Genomic DNA, 23,251 nt, shown 5'->3' on the forward strand with positions numbered 1-23,251 from the left:
AATAACTTATTAAAAAAAGATCAATAACTTACTTTCAATTAATTATTTTCCCCTTCTTTCTGCTTTTGTTATAAAGAATTGAATAACTTAGATAGAAATTCAATCACAGTAATATTAATAGTATAGCTCAGCAGTAATTACGATATAAAGAAAAAAACAGTCGCCATCTTAAACTGTTTTTAGCCAAAGGAAGTGAAACCAGCTGTAAACAAACTCAAAAAAATTTGCCTTGGTAAAGATTCCCACCTCGCCGACTGGCCTGTGTAGGGGTCAGGGAACTGGCCTTGCATCAGAAAGGTTCTGGGTTCGAATCCCGGGCGAGGCATGGATGTTCTTTCATTCTCTGTTGTCCCTACTGTGGGAGCAACGTTGGCCCACCTAATATGGTGCCCCTGAAAAAGTGGTCAACGAAATATGCCCTTCAAATGCCTATATGACCTAGGTCATTCTCCAGGTGGGCATTGGAAAAAAAAAAGATTCTCACCTCTATACTCAGTTATTCATATTTTAGTTAATTGAAACACAATATAGGAAGAAAGCCTGGTATCAACTTCTACATGTCCAATCTATGTGATGTTGCCTCATCACACCTGCGTCAATATTCTACTCCTCAATTGTTTTTTTTTTTCAGTTTTCGTTCGCTTAACCACAATAGCCTTCTAATTTTAAAATTGATTAATTGATTTTTTTTAAATCGATTCTTAACTGTAACCAAGAAGAGCTTTGATCCTTTCCACGTGCCTTCTTGGTGTCAGTTGAAAAGACCACCGTGTGAGAGAACGACATTCCTCTCTTTTTGATTTTTTAGGCGCTTGCCTTCCTCTTTTTATATATTAATTTTCACCTCTCTTTTTTAATCAAAAAAGGGGACATTTTATAAAATTTACTCAAGGAGAATATGAATAAAATTTACTCAACGATCAGAATTTATATCTTATCTCTATTTTAAACTTCAAGTTGCTACATTGAAATGCGAAGTGAACACGTGTGCGCCATCGCCAATAGTTGGTACGTCTCCCGAATAATGAAAGAGTAAAAGTATAAGCATATGAAAATACTCCTAAGTCTTCAAGTGAGTCTAACTTTTTCTGGCTGGAAAGGGACAATTTAATCCTCCAAAACTATGATCCAGAGCCTTCTCATAGTGTAAAATGTAAACATACGATAAAAGGAGCCACCTGAATTCCATAAACCCATAGAATTGAAAAGTAAATAAAAGGTTTTTACGATCCTGAAAAGAATTCTCTTCAATTATTCCCTTTCTACACGCAGCATTTGACCAATTCCTGAACCTGGAGATCCTTCGGGAACGAAGGATCTATTAACCCATTTGAAATTTTTTTTTAAAATAATTTGTACAATCAATTTTATGTTTCGTTAACTTATATCATATGCTTCCATAGTTCCTTTCATGTAATGCTTCCTCCTATGATGTTTATTCACTCCTTTAATTAATATTTTAATAATTCATTTTTTCAATTCTAAATTACTTAAATTGTAACAATACAATAATTTATTTGCGTGTCATCTGCCATGTTAAATAGAATAACACTACTCAGCACAAATTATTGTATTATTCAAATTATTATGTAACTCTGAATAATTCTACTCCTGATATAAAAACTTATATCGGTGTGTTGATTATCTGGAGAATTACAATAATCTATACAATTTAAGTTACTTATATACCTTTAATTCATGCCAATTGATGTTAGAAATGTTATATCAAAAAACACACATCCTACTCTCTCGACTAGCTGTTACCATCCGTCATCAACAGGTTAGAAAACTTATCGCTCTTATAATGAGAATGCAGTTAATTGTGCATTTTTTTAAATATTGATTTTAGAATTTATGCCTTTGGGAATGATTTCTTTCAATGTACAGTGTAAAATAAAAAAAGACCACAATGAAAGGATAACTTTTGATGTTAAAATAGGATCTTCACGTTTTAGGGCTCAATCTTAAGGTTGTGACTTCAAACATGCTAATCAAATAGTGCCGAAAATATATTAAAATACGAAATCAGACACAAAAACGTACTTTTTCTGAATAATCCCCTGTCCTCGTTTTTCGCAAGATTCATATTTCTGACTTCCCCTAATATAAGGGATAGCCTCAATCTGGACAAAATGGTAGCAATAGTTTCTCCAGAGCGGTCTAAGGTTTGATCCCCTTGAAGATGATTTTACTTTTGCGTATGTCACTATAAATCGAAACATTTTTAACTGAACTGAAACTTTTTTGCACATAATTATAAAATTCGTTCAACATGAAGTATTTTTGAACAAAAAAACTTTAAATAAATATTTATGATTTGTAATTATTCTATTTAATAATAGCGTGAAATCACTTAAACTATAAAATAAATTATAAACATCCTATTGAACGATGCAATTCTACATGACAAAATCCCAAATTTTCACAAAATCATTTGAATAGTTCCTGAAAAGTTGAAATTTGAACGACTTTTTCAAAATTTGATTTCTCAGTAATTATTCAACCTATTTCGCTCAGATTTTGCAATTAAAATTGCAAGCTTTAAAATAATGTCAAAAATGCTTACCTTAAATTTAAAAAAAAAAACATTTCTACTATTATTAAATTAAAAAATAATAATATTTGCTGAAAGTTATATTTTGCGTGAAATAATCTTTAGATAAACGAATTTTATAATTGTATACAAAAATTTTCAATTCGCTTAAAAATTTTTCGAGCTGCGTTGCATAAGCAAAAGAAATTTAACATTGAGAGGTCTAAAATTTAGACCGCTTTCCTTATCAAACTATGGGAGCCATGTTCCACAGATTGCTGCCAAGCCCTTATATTCTGGAGACGAATCCATCAAAAAAAGGGGGGCATATTGATTCAAGGGAAGTACGAATTTGTACCTAATTTTGGAACCTAAAATATCACCTGCACTAATTAATTAGCAAATTAGAAATCGAACTATTAAGATTGTATCCTAGAACGTGAAGTTCTAATCATTATAAAGTAAGGTAAAACAACGTTTAAGAGCAGAAAAAATATTTAAGAATGCAGACAGCTGTTTCGGATGCTCAAAGGGCAACCATTCTCAAATATTTTTTGTGCTCTTAAACGTTGTTTTACCTTACTTTGTATTCCAGCACAAATGTCGCCCTTTTGTGTATTTATTTCTAATCATTACATCAAAAGTAATTTAGGGTGGTCCGTTTATTTTCTTTGCGCACTGTATATCCATCAGTATGTTTTGAGAAAAAGAAGTTCAAAATGTTGCTATAGCAATTACCTGGTGGAAATATTAACGAAATAGACGTCCTGTGTTTTACGTTTTCGTAACGTCCATGTAAGTACACATAGAAATGTAAGCATAGTGATGACAGTGTGTTTGGTAGAGAATAATTCGGAGTAACAAGTCTGGAACTCCAAGAAAATATTCTGTTCATGGAGACATACCAAAAGCCACCTGAAAGAAAATTTTATAACTTGCACTTTCACGCATTTCTAAATTAATTATTACTAAATCAAAATATTATTAAATATTACCAATATCATTAAATCAAAACATTCTTTTGGTTTATGTTGGTTGCAATGCGATTTATGATGATCCAACATCACTTGATGGTCACCATCATTGAAAATTTCCCAATACTTTTTCATGGTTTTTGATATGCCAACAAACTTCCATCATTCCATGATGGAAAACACAACTTTAATACTATGATGATTAACCATCAATCAAGAAAAGTTTGATTCTCATGGAACAACAATCTATGATGGTTCCAACCAAACATGTCTGTGATAGTTTAATTGAAAATCTTGTTGGCTTTCAGGAATATTCCATCAAACTGATTTTTTTTTGCCTACCAAGAATGAGTCCAAATTCTTTCATTGGGGTGGTGGTGGTTCATAATCATTTCAAAATTTAACTTCTAATATACTATGATGGAAATACTATGATGGTTCACCACTAACAAAAAATCAAAGCAAGTTGTTATTCTTATATTGGATCAACATAAATCAGTCTAAATTCTTACATTGCGGTGATGGTTACTTATGTTAATTACCATCAAAATATAAAATGCTTCATGATGGGATTATTGATGGTAACCATTAAGATTATGTTGGTCCTTCAAAGGAAAACCATCAAATACTTTGACTTGTATTTAATGTACAAATTATCGAGTAATGATACACAAATTTAGTTTGCAACACTTTTTTTAAATGCATTGACTCCGCGATGGCCTTTCAATGAAGTGAACCGGGTTTGAATCCCGTAGATGGCTTGGTCGATATGCACCGACCACAGTGCTGACGAGAAATATCCTCGGTGGTAGACGGACTAGACTGCCTCGGTAGGAGGCTGTCGTAGTCATCCACACCATGCAACGCAAATGCGTGCTAGTTTCATCAAAAAGACATCCATGAAGGCAATTCTCTCCCAATCCAGGAGTTCCCTTGTCTTATGGATTTGGTTCAAAATTACAAGGCTACGGAGTTGAACATAAAAAAAAATTGGGTCAACTGCTCAACGACGGTTATAGAAATATAAATAACAAACAATAATTAAAATTTTATTGTTCTCTTATCAGCTGGCGTGAAAGCTTGAAGGAAGAATTTATTGTTTCATTGAATGATTAGATGAAAACGCGTTATATTTCTGTGCTTCACACTATCTGTGTAACGTCCGATTGTTAAGATAATAATAATGAATTTAAAACTCTGTTTTTACCAGAAAGGAAGAAAGAGACACTGAAAATAAATCCTCTAATTTCCAAATAATTTCAAAGAGGAATAAAATATTTGTATCTACTTAGAGTATAGACAAAAATATTTTTATGGGAAATATCGGGAAAAAGTAGATCGGGTAATCTTTATTCTGGCAAAAATTACGCAAATCGTATATTTCACTAAGCATTTTAATTATTCTAATGGGTTTTTTTTTTGTTTCGATAAATAAAATTTCGGGAATTCATAGATGTAATTTTTTAGAAAGATGTACCAGGAAAAAAATTACATGATAAATTCATTGAGTCAGTAAAACATTCAGACATCTAAACAATTTCCCCCAATTGCTTTAGAAATAGCTTATCATAAATAGTTGCAACCCGAAAAATAAATCATAGCTAATACTTATGTTATCAAAAAATAAATTTATGTTATAAAAGAATATATTTATGTAGTAACATGTAATTTTCTAATCAGTTCCAAATCTTTTATTTTGCATTTTAGTTCTATAATATTTAAAAAGTGTTTTTGTCATATTTTTGTTCTCTATTGCTTAGTTCAATTTCTCATATAATAAATTCTACTATAAATTGAGAAAATATTAGAATATCTACATTGATAACTGGTTTATAAATTTATTATTTAGTATAAAAGGGAAAATTGTAAATGTCATTTATATAAATAATAATTTTATTTAACATTGAAATAAATTTTTGAACAAAAAAAATTTTGTTAAATAAAATGTTTAAAATAAGTTGTAACTAACTTTGAAAAATGTATTTTTATCTAACTTAAAAAACGACAACCTTTACGAATTAACAACTAAATTATTTACAGAGCTATAATAAAACAACTGACATAACGATTATAAAGATTATAAACTCAATTGAATATGATAAACGAAAAAGGTAAGTTCATCAAATCGTATAGACGTTCCCATAAAAAAAAACAATATCACCCAGCATGGCGATCAAACGATATCACAATTTGACGAAAATCAAGGGCCACCCACAAATATAGTTTAGCCTGTGTATTAATTGAAATAAAATAGGCTATCTGCAAAAAGCCAGACTCATGAAGGAAAGATTAATGGGAAATTCGTTTAAGAAAACCGTACAAAATTGCCATCCACAGATGACGCTTCACTAATATGTATCACAGACGGTAATATGTACTACACTGGTATTATGGTATTGGCAAATTGGTTTTGATAAGAATTCTACAACGGGTTTTCCGTAGTTTCAGAAAAAAAAAATTTCTAGTGGTGTTCTAAGATAGTGTATAAATATTTTAATGAATTAAAAAAACTTTTTTCCACCATTATTTATAATTATTTTAACAGTAAATTAAAGGTCAGACAGAGAAATGGCCATGCTTCAAAATCTTTATGAAGTTCTGATAATTTTTTTTAAAATTGGTATTTAGTTTGCTGCCATTCACATATGCGTAAATTGAAATGTTGAAAAGTTATGTAATAAGCACCAAATATACTCTAGGAATAAAATATTATATTGAAATATTTGGTGATTATTAAAACTACACCAATGCTATTCAGTTTTTATACCGATACTTTTGAATTAAGCGTTTTACTGTCCCTCGAAAGGAATATGAACCTGAGAAAATCAGTTAATAGTGGTAAATCAAGTGGGCGATCTTTGTACTGACGGCACAACCTTCGGCAACCTTCATCAGTGCATCAGTGCAGCTGTTGCACTGATGAAGGTTGCCTTTTGAGCATCCGAAACAGCTGTCTTAATTTTATAAATATTTTTGCGCTCTTTAACGTTGTTTGCCTTAATTTGTAATAGTGGTAAATATTAACTATTATGAATTGGTAGCGAGCAATAGCATCATGCCAAGTGATGCTAAATACATTTTATCGATATTCCAATTTTATAATTTACAAACAACGAGCTTTGCTTAATTCAATCACGTAGAGCCACCGAAGATTACAACACATAATAGTAAATTAAAAAATGAAATTATATTAGCTATATTAATTGAGAAACATAGTGGAAGAACCTGGTCAGAGACATTTTTCGAACTACAAGAAATCACATGTATTCGAATTATTTTAACACCAATTTATTAGAGGGCTGGACTATTATTTCTTTGCTTTACTTAATTTACCACTGTCTAATTTGAAATAAAAATCATGCTAGCATACTGAAAACTAATATGGATTAGTTATGTTAAGATAAAAGTGAAATCAAAAACAGTTAGGTTACATTAAACATACCCCAATCGACGCAACCACTTTATATTTTTTTCTATAATTCATTAAATCTTCTGACACTGTCATTCACCTGGTTCTTCCATCAAGCTCTTTAATCGTGTCGGTATACGCGTGTCTGATTTGAGTATGACTGCGTTGTGTTTCTCAACACTGATTTATTGATTATTTTCTCTTTTAAATTAACCCCGTGCGAGAAATGGGTATTCAGCTAGTTTTTTATAAACAACTACTGCATAGATGTCAGGAATTTTAAATTTTCTATTACCATTTATCGATACATCAATAGTAACAATAGCTTCATTTGGAATCATGAACTATTTCGCTTATAAGTCAGATATTTATGTACACTACTCAACACTTAACCCACGTAGTTCTATTCCAGATGCATTCGTATTAGTACGACTTTACATTCACTTTAAATGCTCTAATATGAGCTTTTTAAAGTGTAATAAACAATCAGTAGCGCACTAATTGAGCATAAATTTATGATATTGAAGTACAGCATTGTTATCTTTATCAGTGCTTGTCACATTATCTAGTGTTTCAATTTTTCATATGAATAACCTTTATACTCACCCTCAGTCGTGTTCAGTGTATGATCTCGTATATCCTTTACGCCTGAATCAGCGTCATCAATAGCATGCGCTTTCCATTTCCATATCGTATTATAGAATTCTATAGATGAGTATCCGCAATCATGTTGATCAAAAGTACACAATTCAGCTGCGTTGTCTAAAATTATATACATAAAAAAGTATCCGTCGAAATCCCTTCAAAATAAATGAAAATTTGCAATTCATTAACAAATATTAAAAGAACGTAATAAATCATGCGAAAATACTTAATTTTCTGAAGAAATATGAACTGTCAATATAAGAAAAGTAGAGGGTTGCACCCCCTGCTCGCTGAAGCTCGCCAACTCCTAAAAATTGCTACGCAATCTTACATGGTTTGCTTCGCAAACCAAGCTCGATTCGCTCGCTACTAACTTAGGTACATTGCAAATGCACAAAATTCTAAAAATTCAAAACAATCATTCAAATCCATATAACAACTTTTTTTTTAAAAAAAATTACATCTTTTTAGTAAATACTAAGCCATTAAAATAAATTTGAATTCAAATAAATGACATGTAATTCTTTAAATCTATTAGAAATTTGCTATAGTATAAAATCATAAGATAAAATTTCTAAAACTGATATCTCAATAAAAAGATTAAAATTTTGATAATATTAAGACCATTAAAAATTGAAATAAGTGAATTGCAATGGAAAAACCTGCATAAACAAATAAATTCTAGTAAAACAAATAAATTCGTGATATAAATCAAAGATCGTCAAATAAATTCGTAATATATAAATTCGTGAAACAAAGCGCTTTCGACAAAATACTAAAATAGAGATCTATCGACAAAGACTACTCACTTCTGCCCAGCTTATGCTCTCTCTGGTAATTTCAGTTTCCGTTTTTAAAAGTGCTATATGTTGAGCTACCTCAGCTAGATTTGGCATATGACATTTTTAGCGGCAATCATTGGCCGATTTTCTAGCGTTGCCATTCGGGGGATTGTAATGAGGCTTTTTCTGTCGCCGTGTAAGGTATATATATATATATATATATATATATATATATATATATATATATATATATATATACATATATATATATATATATATATATTATTATTATTATTATTATTTAGTTAATTTTCGTAATATAATTTTTTAGAAAAATACGTGGAAAGCATATCAGATTTAATTAGGTATTAAATTAAGACAAAGCACACACGTGCCATTCTAAATTGCTTATTAATCAATAAATAGCTGCTTTAATCCGATTAAAAGCCCTTATTATTCACCCTCTTAAATAACCGAGTTATTTCAGAATAGTACGGATTGCAATTAATTAATATTCTGAGAAAAGTCGGCCATAGAAAAAGTTATCAGTATTTCTTTGTTTTATAGATTAGCTTTTTTATTTTGGACATAGCTAGGAAGACACGTTTAAGAAAATGAACGTTAGCTCAAAGTGTTTTTTTTTTATGAAAATTTATTTATAGCTAAAAATGCTTAATTAGAATCATAGAAGCAGCTCAAAATGCATACTTCAAATTATTGACGTAGCTCAAAATGCGTATCCAAGGAAATGGACACAACCGAAAATCCACTCCATTCAATTTAAAATTCAAGTTTTTTAGCAACCACTTAGTCAGGTATTTCGCTTTCTTTCTTAAACTTCAAACATAATCATTTCGTAGCAATGTCTCAGACTTCAGTGTGGTTGTGCATAATAATTTAACTATTCAGATTATTCCATTAAATTAAAAAAAGGGGTAAATTGATGTAGGTTCTTCATTTTTCCATTTATCTGTTGGTGCGCTACGTCCACACCAACCATCTCCTTTTTCCTTTATTTCGAAAAATTAAATCGCAATTAGAAATAACATATTAATAATACCTTAAGCTTTTCGTAATAACTTTTTTTATGAGATGAAATTTAAGAATGTATTTAGCTTTTTAGATTCTAAAAATTTTATAAATAAAAGAAGAGGAAAAAGGGAATTTTAAAAAGTAAGATTAAGAAAAAAAGAGACACTTACTTTCAAATTTCAATTGGTTATTGATTCTATCGTTACTACGTGGATCAATAACTGCATCTTTTCTAACTTCGAGAGCACTACCATGTTCATGAAATGTTTTAATTTTCAGAGATTCCGTATTTCGAACCAAAATGATGAAGCACAAAATAGTGCTGAACTCTATACCTTGCTTATTCATATTCACTTTTTCCTTATTCTTTTCTTACAGTGTTCATTAAGCTAGAGAGTTGCAAATATGTTTTTACCTCCCAAATATATTCCAACGATGCAAAGTTTCCGTATCATCGATCGTTAATTTCTTATCTCGTTTGAAACGGCTTTTCAAAAAATGATAATTAAACGTCAAACAACTAATCAAAAGAATTAAATACGTGGTATTATTACAGAATTTATAAAAAAGTTCAATTCTTTTTTCTATTCTTTATAATTCTAATCTTTATAATTAAAGAATTACTATATAGTTCTTACGCATTTTATTTATTTTTTATCACATATCTTAAATTTTGATTACGTAAACTCCTGTTATAGTTTCTTTTAAATTTTCTTTCATGAATTTCTATTCTTTTAATCAACACTTTATGGTCCTCTTACTGTAGGAATTTTAATTTTTAGCTGTCAGTCTGTGCTAAATCATCAAAAGAAAGAAACATGTTTTATAAAGTAAGTCTCAAAAAAAAATATTTTGTTTCTATAATTTACATTATGGTTCACCGAAAACCAACATTCGTAAACTAAGTTGATATTCGTGGTGTTAGGAATGAAGACTAACCTGTAATTATTATATTAAACTATTGAACAGGTCTTTTGAAATCGAGTTTTATAACTAAAACTTTTTTACTATTCGAATTCTCAGGGACTGTTCAACTAATTTCGCTAAATTGTGTATTTTGCAGTATAAAATTAAATACTTTAGATTTGATGTAGAAATTATATACCTTGCAACTCAAACTTTTTCCGACTATTTTTTAATAAAATGATAAAAAATAACAAATTCTTTTTTTTGTTGTTGCATGAAATCATCTTTGGAGAAAAGTATTTTATAGTTGCGTTTAAAAAATTTTCAATTCAGTTACACAAAAAGCAAAATTAACATTAAGGGCTCAAAACTTTGGACCGTTCTCCTGATCAAACTATTTGAACTTTGTTTCGCAGATTGTGGCTGCCCCTATGTTTCATTGGACAAAATCTGAATTCGTCTAAAAAAAGACATGTTTATTAAGAGAAAGTACATTTTTATGTCTGATTTCGTAACATAAGATATCGTCTGGCTTAAATAATTGGTATATTTGAAGTTACCCACTAAAACCATTAAATTTAAGAGCTAGAACGTGAAGATCGAAACAAAAGATCAAAAGTTATTCAGAGTGGTTCATTTATTATTTTGCTCACAGTATACAGGAAATTACATTTGCAGAAAATTAAATCAAACTTCAAGATACTTTCTTTAGTGGAATAAAAAAAAAACGCTAGTCTTGGAGAAGACAAGAGATAGTTGTTCCCATCACTCAAATAAAATCAAACAATATTGTGATAATGCTACCACAATACCCTCAGTTTCCAACCTTTTGGCATTCGCCTAAATTTATAATATCACTTTTGGGACAGTGCCTTGCACCTAGTTTTATAACTGTAGCCGTGGGCCGTCTTAAGCTAGTTGCTCGGATGGACCCACACATTTGATTTGTGTTGCTGTAGGAGTAGGTGGTCTTTTTCTTCAAGATCTCAGTTCCTTCTCTGCATACTCAGGAGATAAAGTTTATTATCTAACTTTTTATTATTTATGAGTTACTAAATCTTTCATTTATGCAGATTTAGTCATTTGAATATATTAACCGTTTTTTCACACATCATTTTTGAGATAACATCAGAGCATGCAGAAAAGGAGACACGTGTTCCCTTTGAAGCTTCAGATTTAATTTACAGTTCCAGTGACTCTTCATGAATTCTACAAACTGTATTCACAACGCATTTCCAACGCTTTATGTGGGGGATATGTTTCAGGCAACCCTAATTCTCTCTCATTGCACTTTTACGAAACATCTGGTTTATCCTACTTATTATAATAAAATTACAGCACTGGTTTTGACTTCTCTTTGAAAATAAATAATAAAAAACTATAAAATATATCTTCTGATTGAAGTGAATAAGTTTAAGTAGGATACATTAATGGTGAATAATCCTGCCAATATCTAAAGGTTAATATCGGTATATATATTTTTTTTTCGAAATAGGTAGGTACGTTATTTGTGTTGCTCTAGAGCTGCACAATGGGCTGTTGGCAACGGTATGAAAAAATTCCTGAGGATGAACCGGAGGCATGGCATCCCAATTTTGATCCTCTGGAAAAGTGATTCTTTAATTAATTTTGATTGATTTAATTAAAAATTTTAACCTCTATAAATAATGCACTTTCTTTCTACTAAAACTATGTATATAATGTTCATAAACCTTAAAAGTAGAAAATCTAATATAATATTTAAAACTATATTTATACAACTACTTTACTTTTACTAGCTATTTTCCTACCATAATCCTTTTTTTTAAATTTGCTACCTAAAACTCTAGCATTTGACTAATTATTACATTTAAAAGTATATCAAAGTTTTGCCATTCTGCCAGAATTATCAGTGAATTTTTGAATGATAAATAACAGGAATATTCCATTTGTCGACAGAAGTTTTTCACTTCCATACCTGTCCCTATTTCCCTTTTTTCAATTATTTTGGAATTAAATCATAATTGAAAATAACATGTTTTACCTTAAATTTTCCACAATTTCTTTTCTTTTACAGTATAAAATTCAAACCTAAGAATGCATTTAGTTTTTCACTCTGAAGAATTTATTAAACAAAAAGAAGAAGAAAAAACGGATTTTTAAAAAAAAGTAAGATTAGAACGGAATTAGTAAAAAAGAGTCGCTTAACTTCTAAATTTAATTGGTTATTGTTTCGATCAGTACTAAGTGGATCAATGGCCGCATCTTTTCTAACTTCAAGTTTCCTACCATCTTCTTGAAATGATTTAATTTCCACCGATTCTATGTTTCGAACCAACACGAAAAATACAAAACGGTACTGAACACTAAACTTTACTTATTCATGTTAACTTTCTCCTAATTCTTTACGGTTTGCATCAGGCGGGAAAGTAGCAAGTATAATTTTACTTCAGTTTACGTTTTTACGGTGCTTAAATATAAAGTCTGCTTATATCATAACAATTTTCTCATTATTCTTCTTAAGGATATTCTCAAATCGGAAAAAATGATAAAAATGCCAATTTCTCTTCAAATTTATATTCCAACGGCGCAATCTTCAATATCGTTGATCGTTAATTTCTTATCTCGTTGGAAACGATTCTACAAACAATGATAATTAAGCATTAATCAGTTATTCAAAGAATTTTGAAACGTACTATAATCTGACAATTTTTAAGCTATTTTTTTTTTTATAGTTCTAACGCATTTTGTTTCATCCTTTTCACAACTATTGAGTTTTTCTTTCGTGAACTCTCGTTATTTTTATTTTGGATGAGGTTTTTTAATCAATCTTTGATTGCTCGTGTACGCAATTTTATTTTTTAATGTTGAGCTTGTTCAGAAATTTTTAATGGAAAAAAAAGTGTATTTTAGAAATAAAATCTCATAAAATATTTTTAAATATTTTGCTTTTATAATTTAAATTAGTTTTCATCTAAAATCAACATTCGGGAATTATGTTGATTTTCGTGGAGTTTGGAATGAAGTTTAACACATTCCGTTGTAATGAAAATATATTTAGGAAATACATAAGATTCTTTTAAACAAACAGTGCTTACGTAATAATTTCTTTTTAGGGTTTACATAGCTGCCAAACCGCAAGTACTAGCTTCCCTACATAATTAACGGGATAACCAAACAACAATTGAAGGAAAATATAATTTGTTTAATTTTGCCCGCATTTACACACTGCATTTCACAATTAATAAAACTTATGCAAATCATTCAAGTTGTTTGTATGTAGTGGTGGACTAAATCATTTTAAATTAAATTCATTAAATAAACAGTAAAATGTATAAACAAGAAATTTACTACCACTTTAAATATTATGATCCCGTAGATAGGACCAATGAGTTGTATTTATTTATCAAACTAAGACAAGTTCGCTTCTAGCTCAGTATATTATAATAGTTAATCACCTTTATATTCATCTACAACTGTAACACTAAAACTATATTAAAAATAATACAAGGAAAAAAAATATTTTAAAGAGAAGAAGGAAAATTATTAATCAATAAAATGTTTTTAAAAGTATAAGAAACACCTAAAAAAACGGAATAACTACGGAAAAGATCGAATCTCGTCCTTAGCTTACACGATTATATCCGCAAAGAGAGTACTATCTAATAATGTATAAATATAGCTAAAGAGAACTATTAATCAATAGCATACTATTGATAAAAAAAGATCATTACAATCGAATGATCACTACAATAGTATACTATTTCGTAGATATGTTGAGTTTAGTCTGTATTAATACAATTTAGAAGGCACTTTTTATTGCCGGTATAATTGCGTGAGCTGATGACGAAATTATATATTTCCCTTATTTTGTTTTCCAACTTTTTAGTTTTTTTTTTAAATTTTAAGAGTATTTTATTGATTAATAATGATTCTTCTTTTAATGTTGTTTTTGTGTTTTTACTTATTTTATTTACTTATTAGTTTCAATATAGATATAAACATATATATATATATATATATATATATATATATATATATATATATATATATATATATATATATATATATATATATATATATATATATATATATATATATATATATATATATATATATATATATATATATATATATATATATATATATTGAAACTAATAAAAAAATAGCTAATGAAAGAAAATACCGATATTAAATTTAAGAGCAAATGCTTTACCATCGAAGCCATTTTCTTGTCATTATATTTTGTTGCATTCGCGCTCCTTGGATATCATTTTAATGGTAATGTATAAACATATAAATATATATATTAAAAATTAATTTGTCAAAAATAAATTGTTAAAAAGGGAAAAAAATATACTTTTTGCCATGTATTATTTTATATGAACTAAAAAAATATTTTAGTATTGCATTAAATTCTTTATTATCTTTCATAGTTGTTATCATCAAAATTTATTAATCTACACAGACAGTTATATTTAAAACAACATAAAGTTTTCATACAGTATAAGGATGTTTATTAATTCTACGTGATGTTCAGATGCATTAAATGAAGATGCTCTCACTTCATTGCAATCAGGACACTCTTCCTCAACCTGAAAAACCGAAAAGTGCAAATTGGTATTAATTAGTAAGGTATTAAAGCTATATATAAGGTGACAAAATCTCAAAACATTTGTGACCACCATTTAACAAGAGAGGAGTTATTTGTTAAAAAGGTGTATATATAAAAGATAGACATGGTAAAATTACAGACATATGAAAAAAAAGGGGGAGAAGAAAAATAAGAATAAAATATAAAAGAATAACAAACAACTGGGGAAAAGAAAAGGATAAAATTTGTTTAAGAAATCCGTAAAATAAAAGATATAATCTTTTCATCAGCCCACACGATTATATCAGCAAAAAAGAGTTCTTTCTGATATTGTATCAATACAGCCGAATCAAAATATATTAATACAATAATGTGAGGAGCACTCAAAATTTTTTTACAAAAATTACAACAAATAAAACAGAACACAATAAGTAAAAATAACACGTAAAGACAGAAAATAAAAGAAGAAAAAAGAAAAAACAGAATAAAACAAAATCTATAAAGCGAGTAGCGAATTCAAATGTACTTACATGAACGGGAAATTTTTCAAGAACGATTTAAAAATATTTTCGCAACAAGATTGCTAGATTGCAAAACATGAAAGCAAAAGAGCAAATTGAGCAAACTAGAGGAGTTTTGTTTCAAAGTCCCGTTCTTACGGCATTGCTGAAGTGCGCTTAATTTGTTAGTTACCAAGGTTGGGCCCGAAATGGATGTGCGCAAGGTAATATTATGCTGGATAATTTGAAGAAATTGACCATAAATAATTTTAGAAAATAAGTATTTATTTAAAAAAAAATATAAAATAAACGCTCAATTTGCGCTTTTGTTTTCATATTTTGCAATCTGGCAATCTTGTTATGAAAATATTTTTAAAATCATTCTTGAAAAATTTCCCGCTCATGTAAGAGCATTTGAACTCACTACTCGCTTTATAGATTTTGTTTTATTCTGTTTTTTCTTTTTATTTTATATCATTTTCTGTTTTTACGTGCTATTTTTACTTTTTGTTTTCTATTTTACTTGGTGTAATTTATGTAAAAAAAATTTTTTGAGTGCTCCTCACACTATTGTATTAATATATTTTGCTTTGGCAAAATTGATACAATGTCAGAAAGCACTCTTTTTGTCCGATATAATCGTGTGGGCTGATGAAAAGATTATATCTTTTATCTTCCGCATTTTTAAAAAATCTTTTATCCTTTTTTCTCCTCCAGTTGTTTGTTATTTTTTTTAATTATTATTTTTCTTTTCCACCCTTTTTTTCATATGTCTGTAATTTTCCTTTGGTTTATCTTCATTTTGAACTTATAAAATGAGTTCTGCTAACTTGCAGCTTATGCGCAATAAATGAAACCTATTGCTTTGCTTACATTTTTTCGTGTTTTTTTTTGTATTTACTTATCTTGTTGTACATATATATATATATATATATATATATATATATATATATATATATATATATATATATATATATATATATATATATATATATATATATATATATATATATATATATATATATATATATATATATATATATATATATATATATATATTGAAAATCAAATCTTCGTATAGAACTATTCAAAGAACTTTTGTTTAATTTGATTCCCTTCACCTGTCAAATCAAAATTCTCAAATCAAAAATTTTCTAAAACTGCTGGCCAGTCGATTTCTGCACTTTCTATAAAATAATTTATAGGTATCCTGTTTCCCTACATTTTAAAAGCTTCACAATAAGAGGGCTGGAGCAAAATGACGATCTGCAAATGCTTTGGAATTATTTACGCGCGATGGATAAAAATCAACTGAATTTAATTTATGGAACCAAAAATCACATTTGATTAACTACCACTTTAATCTATATATTTGGTGTCTGGAGCAAGTTGGCAACTCTGTATATTTTATTCTTGAATAAATAAGTGTTATAACGTACAATCCTATGTAAATGATAAGTATCAATAAAGCTTTCCTTAGCTTTCACATTGTTATTTTTGATTCATGATTATATTCGAGTGTGAAAAGCTGTATGAAGTACAACGCCGCTCGAATTATCTCGAGTGTGCACAGTTTGGCCTGTTCAGCGTGCTCAAATTAAATCGAGGGCACAAGTTAAGGGGTTAAAATAAATGTAATGATATTTCAAAATTTCAGGCGCACCTGAAAAATCATTTTGCTCAAATCTCATCATTTTTAATATTTAGAGGGTATAGCTTTGGAGCACCCCAGTTTAACGATATTTTGATGTTATTGTTCTCAAAATGGACAACATTTTTTCACAAACACACGTTGAGTTAAATCTACAACTGTATATGTAGCAAAATCATGCAAATTAGGAAAATTGCTTGTTGGTATAAAACTAGTACAGCTGAAGAAAATTATTTTATAACGACTTTTCAGTTTAATAACGTGCTAGACATCAATAATATATGAGTAATAGTACGAGTTTTACTGATTTTAACGAAGTTCTAATAAAAAAAGTTATTATTTCAAATTTTTTCAATTTTTTTTTCAAAATTTAGCATTTTTCTAGAAATTCTAAGTGTTACCGTCATTCGGGGCTACTTTGTGCAGCGGGGGATACTTTGTGCAAATTCGAATTTGGCATTTTTCAAGTGCTGCTATTCAGTATTATGTTTATTTCACGTTAAAAATTTGTGGAATTTGAAGATAGAAGTCTCTTCTATTACTACAAACATTTTTTCGAATTTTAAAACAATCTCAGAGTGTGTTTCGTTCATCCAATGCCAACAACTTTCCGAGGACGTCGGATGTCAAAAAGTGTGCGTGGAAACTTTAGCTGTGAAATACAAAGACGTTGATAAAAAAATTGTCGTAAGTGCAAAATTTTTTATTTATATATTAATAAATAATTATATCATGTTAGAGTTAAAAAAATTTAAAAATTAATAACAAATAAATGGAAAATGAAAAAAAATGCATTTTGGGGCTACTTTGTGCAAAGTTTCATTCGTTTTTTTTTTCGACAGAAAAATGGTCAGACGTTATAAAAAAATACCTGGAACAAGAAACTACCGTGATTACACTTTAGAAAAGCTGCAACAATGTTTGCAAGCAGTTGTTGGTGGTATGTCGATTGCAGAAGCTTCTCGGAAGTACAAAATCCACAGAAATACTATCTCTAATAAAATTCACAAGAAACACGTGAAACTTCCTGGTACACTATTATTTTTCTTCTACAAAGATTTTTCTAATGACTTAATCAAACGATTTAACACATAAAAATATATTTTATAGGACATCGGGTAATTTTGACAGAAACTGAAGAGCAAGATCTGTCATGTTCATTCAAGGATGTTATGTTCAAATTTCACAATATTATAAATGTTAATGAATATGTAATAATTATTATTTTTAAAATTTCATCCATTTCAATGTTTAAAAATGTATATGGTTTTCTTTTGCTTAAACTCAAATGTTTTGAAATAAACATTCTTTTTAAGAAAAAAATTCTTCAAAAAAATGGTTTTTTAACGCTGAAAATTATTTTCAAACTGATATCTTTACATATTTTGATGTTTTTGTCTTTAAAAATGTCAACAATTAACTTTTTTAACAATTTTATATCAATATTTTACTAAAAACATGATTATTAAACTGAATTCCTATCGCTGCACAAAGTAGCCCCATTTGGGGGTTACTTTGTGCAAGGTATGTTTTGACTTATTACTCGTAAATATTACATACAAATAATGCCAATATTGATCAAATTCACTCGTCTGAGTCCAGTTATGAATATAATATCGATAAATTTTACTAAAGTTTGAATTAACATAGTTTTTTTACATGTCAAAGTTCAAAAACTGCGAAATCCTGCACAAAGTAGCCCCGAATGACGGTAATTGCTAAAACTGCCATGTCGAACAGTAACATGGTGTGGGTTGGCCATCAATTTCTTAAATATAAATAACATATATATTATGATCTATACCTTTTATACGTTATTGCAGACAAGGCGACTCCAGCAAGAACAATGAGAAAAGTAGCTCCCAGAAAGAAAACAAAAATAAAGACCAGCGTCTGATCTGTAAAAAAATAAAAAAACAGAACAGTTAGATAATTTGTTTTTAATTTCGAATGGCACATTAAAGACAAAGGAATATCAAAAATATAACAATAGATCTATAAATGAGAGCAAAGAGTCCAGTAGTGTTCCCAGATTGCTCTCCTAGATTGCTATCTAAACAATAGAGACAAGGCCATCTTCGCGGAGTTTACACAAGGTATAAAACGGATCAATTACCGCGATATTTATTCAGAATATAGTGTCCATATATCAGTAGAAACATGGTGACAGATTTCATCTATGGTCACTGAGGTACATTAAGAATCTGTTTAAGCGAAGGTTTAGCTAAATTGCGTTTTTTTTTTTTTTTTTTTTTGTTCTTCGATGACAGAATCCCTGAAGATATTCCTTATTAGACATTTGACATTATTAAAAGGAAGTCTGGAATTTGATCTCTGATTATTCAGCATGATGCTATTGCTCGGGATTATCAAAATTTACCACGATTCATGCAAGCATTTTTATCATCAATAATAATAAGTCAATTTCTTCCGTTCCCTTCAAATATTTTCTCCGATAACCTATAAAGTTAATCATTTTTTTTTTCAAAAGTTCTTCACGGAAGCATTGAAATTTTTTTTTAACAACTATTAGGATTAGTTGCTAAAATTTCCTCTTGTAGACTCTCCTGCTCCTCCTCTATCTGAAATCAACCGCACGGTTTTGTAAGAGTGCAAGAGTGGTCTCTTATCACACCGCAACAATAAAAAGTAAGCCAGTTGAAAACTAAACCAGTAAACAAGTAAGCCAGTAAACAACTAAAACTGATCACTTTTCTTAAAGTTGTTTTTTGCGAATAACATACTGTTTTTATAACTGTTGCGAGCTTACAACTGTTAGTCATGACTGTTAGGCCAAGTTTAGCCTATCTAAAACCTTCGCTGTCTACGCTTATTTTAAAAATGGAACAAAATGTCAATATGGAGAAAAGTCATAGTTTTGTGGAAATAAAAAGCGTTTATAGTCTAATTTTTAAAGATATAAAAACGTACTTAAGTTCAGCATTACATAGGCTCATAATAATTTGCAAAAACTGATAATACGGCAGTAATTTTGATAATTTCCATCAAGGATGAAAAGTATCACCAAATTTTCGATTTTTAAAGAGAAAGTTTAATAACTTTTAAAAAATTTAAATTGTTTGTCTGTTCTAAAGTCCAGATAATTCTTCACAGCAAGATTATATAGTTTAAGATCATTGCATTACGTCAAATGTAACACACTTAAATTATGACTCTGTATATTTTCCTCAGCTACATAGCTACGAATTAAGAACATATCAACATTTATTATTATATATATATCAACATTTTTATCCTGTATTCTGCTGCACTGCCATTGTTCTGCATGGATTATAACCAAGATAACTTGGCGTTATTTTGAAACTATAAAAAGATTAATTGTAGGATTTCTGTATCGATCTTTAGAAACTCACTGCTATATTTTTTAAATTTAATTTTCTAAGAACATAAATTCTTTGCAGAGAATTTCGGAAAAGAATGTTTTTCTTTTTATAGTGCTGCACTGCCATTGTTCTGCATGGATTATAACCAAGATAACTTGGCGTTATTTTGAAACTATAAAAAGATTAATTGTAGGATTTCTGTATCGATCTTTAGAAACTCACTGCTATATTTTTTAAATTTAATTTTCTAAGAACATAAATTCTTCGCAGAGAATTTCGGAAAAGAATGTTTTTCTTTTTATAGTGCTGCACTGCCATTGTTCTGCATTGATTATAACCAAGATAACTTGGCGTTATTTTGAAACTATAAAAAGATTAATTGTAGGATTTCTGTATCGATCTTTAGAAACTCACTGCTATATTTTTTAAATTTAATTTTCTAAGAACATAAATTCTTTGCAGAGAATTTCGGAAAAGAATGTTTTTCTTTTTATAGTGCTGCACTGCCATTGTTCTGCATGGATTATAACCAAGATAACTTGGCGTTATTTTGAAACTATAAAAAGATTAATTGTAGGATTTCTGTATCGATCTTTAGAAACTCACTGCTATATTTTTTAAATTTAATTTTCTAAGAACATAAATTCTTCGCAGAGAATTTCGGAAAAGAATGTTTTTCTTTTTATAGTGCTGCACTGCCATTGTTCTGCATGGATTATAACCAAGATAACTTGGCGTTATTTTGAAACTATAAAAAGAATAATTGTAGGATTTCTGTATCGATCTTTAGAAACTCACTGCTGTACTTTCTAAATTTAATTTTCTAAGAACATAAATTCTTCGTAGAGAATTTCGGAAAAGAATGTTTTTCTTTTTATAGTGCTGTACTGTCATTGTTCTGCATAGATTATAACTAAGATAACTTATCGTTCTCTTGAAACTATAAAAAGATTAATTGTAGGATTTCTGTATCGATCTTTAGAAACTCACTACTGTACTTTTTAAATTTAATTTTCTAAGAACATAAATTCTTCGTAGAGAATTTCGGAAAAGAATGTTTTTTTTAGAGAAGAAAGGTAAATAAGTGGGTAGCCGAATATTTTTTTAGAAATTTCGCTACCAGTCTTATAGTTTAAGCAGGTGAGCTTACTATTACGTAATACAAAATACGGTCAAAACCAAATAAATTCATACCAAGCACGTCTCTAGAAAATTTTAAAAAAATGGTGAAATATCCATATAAAAACTTTTAAGTATATATGTTAGGAAAGGCTATTATAGATGTAAAACAATATTTAGGTTTTATAAAAAAACAGCTTATATGAATTATATAAGTTTACCAAAATGGTGACACTATATCCAATGACAAAATGTAATAAAATGTGAAGTAGGAAAAAATTAGCTATATGTTACCATTGAATATTTTGAATATTATTGAATTTAGTGTATTTATTTAACGACTTTCGACTCCTGGTTTAACAAATTTAGAATCCGATCAATTAGACATTTATTTATTGTATTATTTAATGAAACATTATTTAATTTTTTAAACTTGAGTATTTGCACGTAGATTTTTAACAAATTTTTATTTAGAATCTTAGTTAAAATTAAGGAGAAAAATACCCTGTAAGAGTTCTGAGGCTTGCACATTAAGACAACAGGTACAGTGCATAAAGTAAAAAGAAGCTGACTATCCTGAATAAATGTTAATCTAATGATTGGATCTTCACATTCTAAGACTAAATTTTAATGGTTAAAGGGGGTGACCTCAAATAATTTAATTAATTAGTGCAGGCGATATTTTAATGTACGAATTCAGATCCAAAAGCGTGCTTTCTCTGAATATATCTTTTCTCGACGGATTCGAATTTCTCACCCCACAAATATAGGGGATAACCGCAATCTATGAAATATAGTCCCAAGGCGCCGTTCAAAAAGTACGTACATCCCGAAGGGGAGGGGGAAGGGATTTGCTATTTTGTACGGTTTTGTGCGATGGGGAGGGGGGGAGGTATTAAACAAAGTACGTACATTATAAGCATACACCAAATTTAAATTTGACTTTTTCCTACCTATGTATAATACATATGTTTGTTCTTGTATTTTTTTAACACTGACTGTAGATAAATTGTATTGATTGTAGGAAATTACTATTCTGTTGATCAGATAAGATTGTTTTATTTACTGATTCAAAGATAAAGTTGAGTGTTATTGTTTAAATAATTTAAATGAATAAATTATTTTAAATAAATATTTAATTTTATTTAAAACATAATTATTTTAATTTTTTATGAAAGAGGGTAGACTAATAAAATTTACGTACTCTAAGGAGGGGATAGTAAGAGTTTATGTACGGTAATGTACGAAGGGAAGGGAGGGGGTTAAAAATTCTCCATTTTTGTGTAAGTACTTTTTGAACGGCCCCCAATAGTTTGGTCAAGAGAGTGGTCCAAAGTTTCGTCATCTTAATCTTAATTTTACTTTTTGCGTATTTCATCATACCTCCGAAATTCTTTAAACAAATTTTTAAAAAACTACAAACAATTATTAAATGTATTTACAGAAAGGTAATTCTACGAAAAATATAAAATTTAAAAATATTTTATTATTTTTAATAATTTAATTTAATAACAGTCAAGAAGATTTTGAATTATAAGGTATACAATTTTTTTCATCATTTTAAAGAATGTAATTTTACATCACAAAATACAAAATTTGATCGAAATCGGTCAAACAGAGTTCCAGAGAAATAGAATTTTTTTTTTTAGAAAAATAGGTACTTTTAAAATTCAATTTCTCAGGAACTATTTAACCGAATTTGCTTAAATTTTGTATTTGTTATATAAAATAACATTCTTTAGATAAATGTAAAAAAAAATTACCTTACAATACTAAATTTTGT

The 23,251-nt window shown here is 28.8% G+C and overlaps 1 protein-coding gene across 1 annotated transcript in view; it reads right to left on the reverse strand.

Annotated features, from left to right (window-relative positions):
* Window positions 1-14,688: 14,688 nt before the first annotated feature.
* LOC107453190 (uncharacterized) overlaps window positions 14,689-23,251 on the reverse strand; it is a 143,444-nt gene continuing 134,881 nt past the window's right edge. Inside the window, exons 9-10 of the mRNA XM_087163391.1 lie at window positions 18,810-18,903; window positions 14,689-14,855 (exon numbers count right to left, since the gene is read on the reverse strand). Of these exons, the coding sequence (XP_087019517.1) occupies window positions 14,822-14,855; window positions 18,810-18,903 (128 nt within the window). The 3' untranslated portion in view covers window positions 14,689-14,821. The remainder of the gene's footprint in view (window positions 14,856-18,809; window positions 18,904-23,251) is intronic.

This window comes from Parasteatoda tepidariorum, chromosome 5, assembly GCF_982258835.1.
Source record: "Parasteatoda tepidariorum strain Cologne lab strain chromosome 5, Ptep-v5.0, whole genome shotgun sequence".
Lineage (NCBI taxonomy): Eukaryota > Metazoa > Arthropoda > Arachnida > Araneae > Theridiidae > Parasteatoda > Parasteatoda tepidariorum.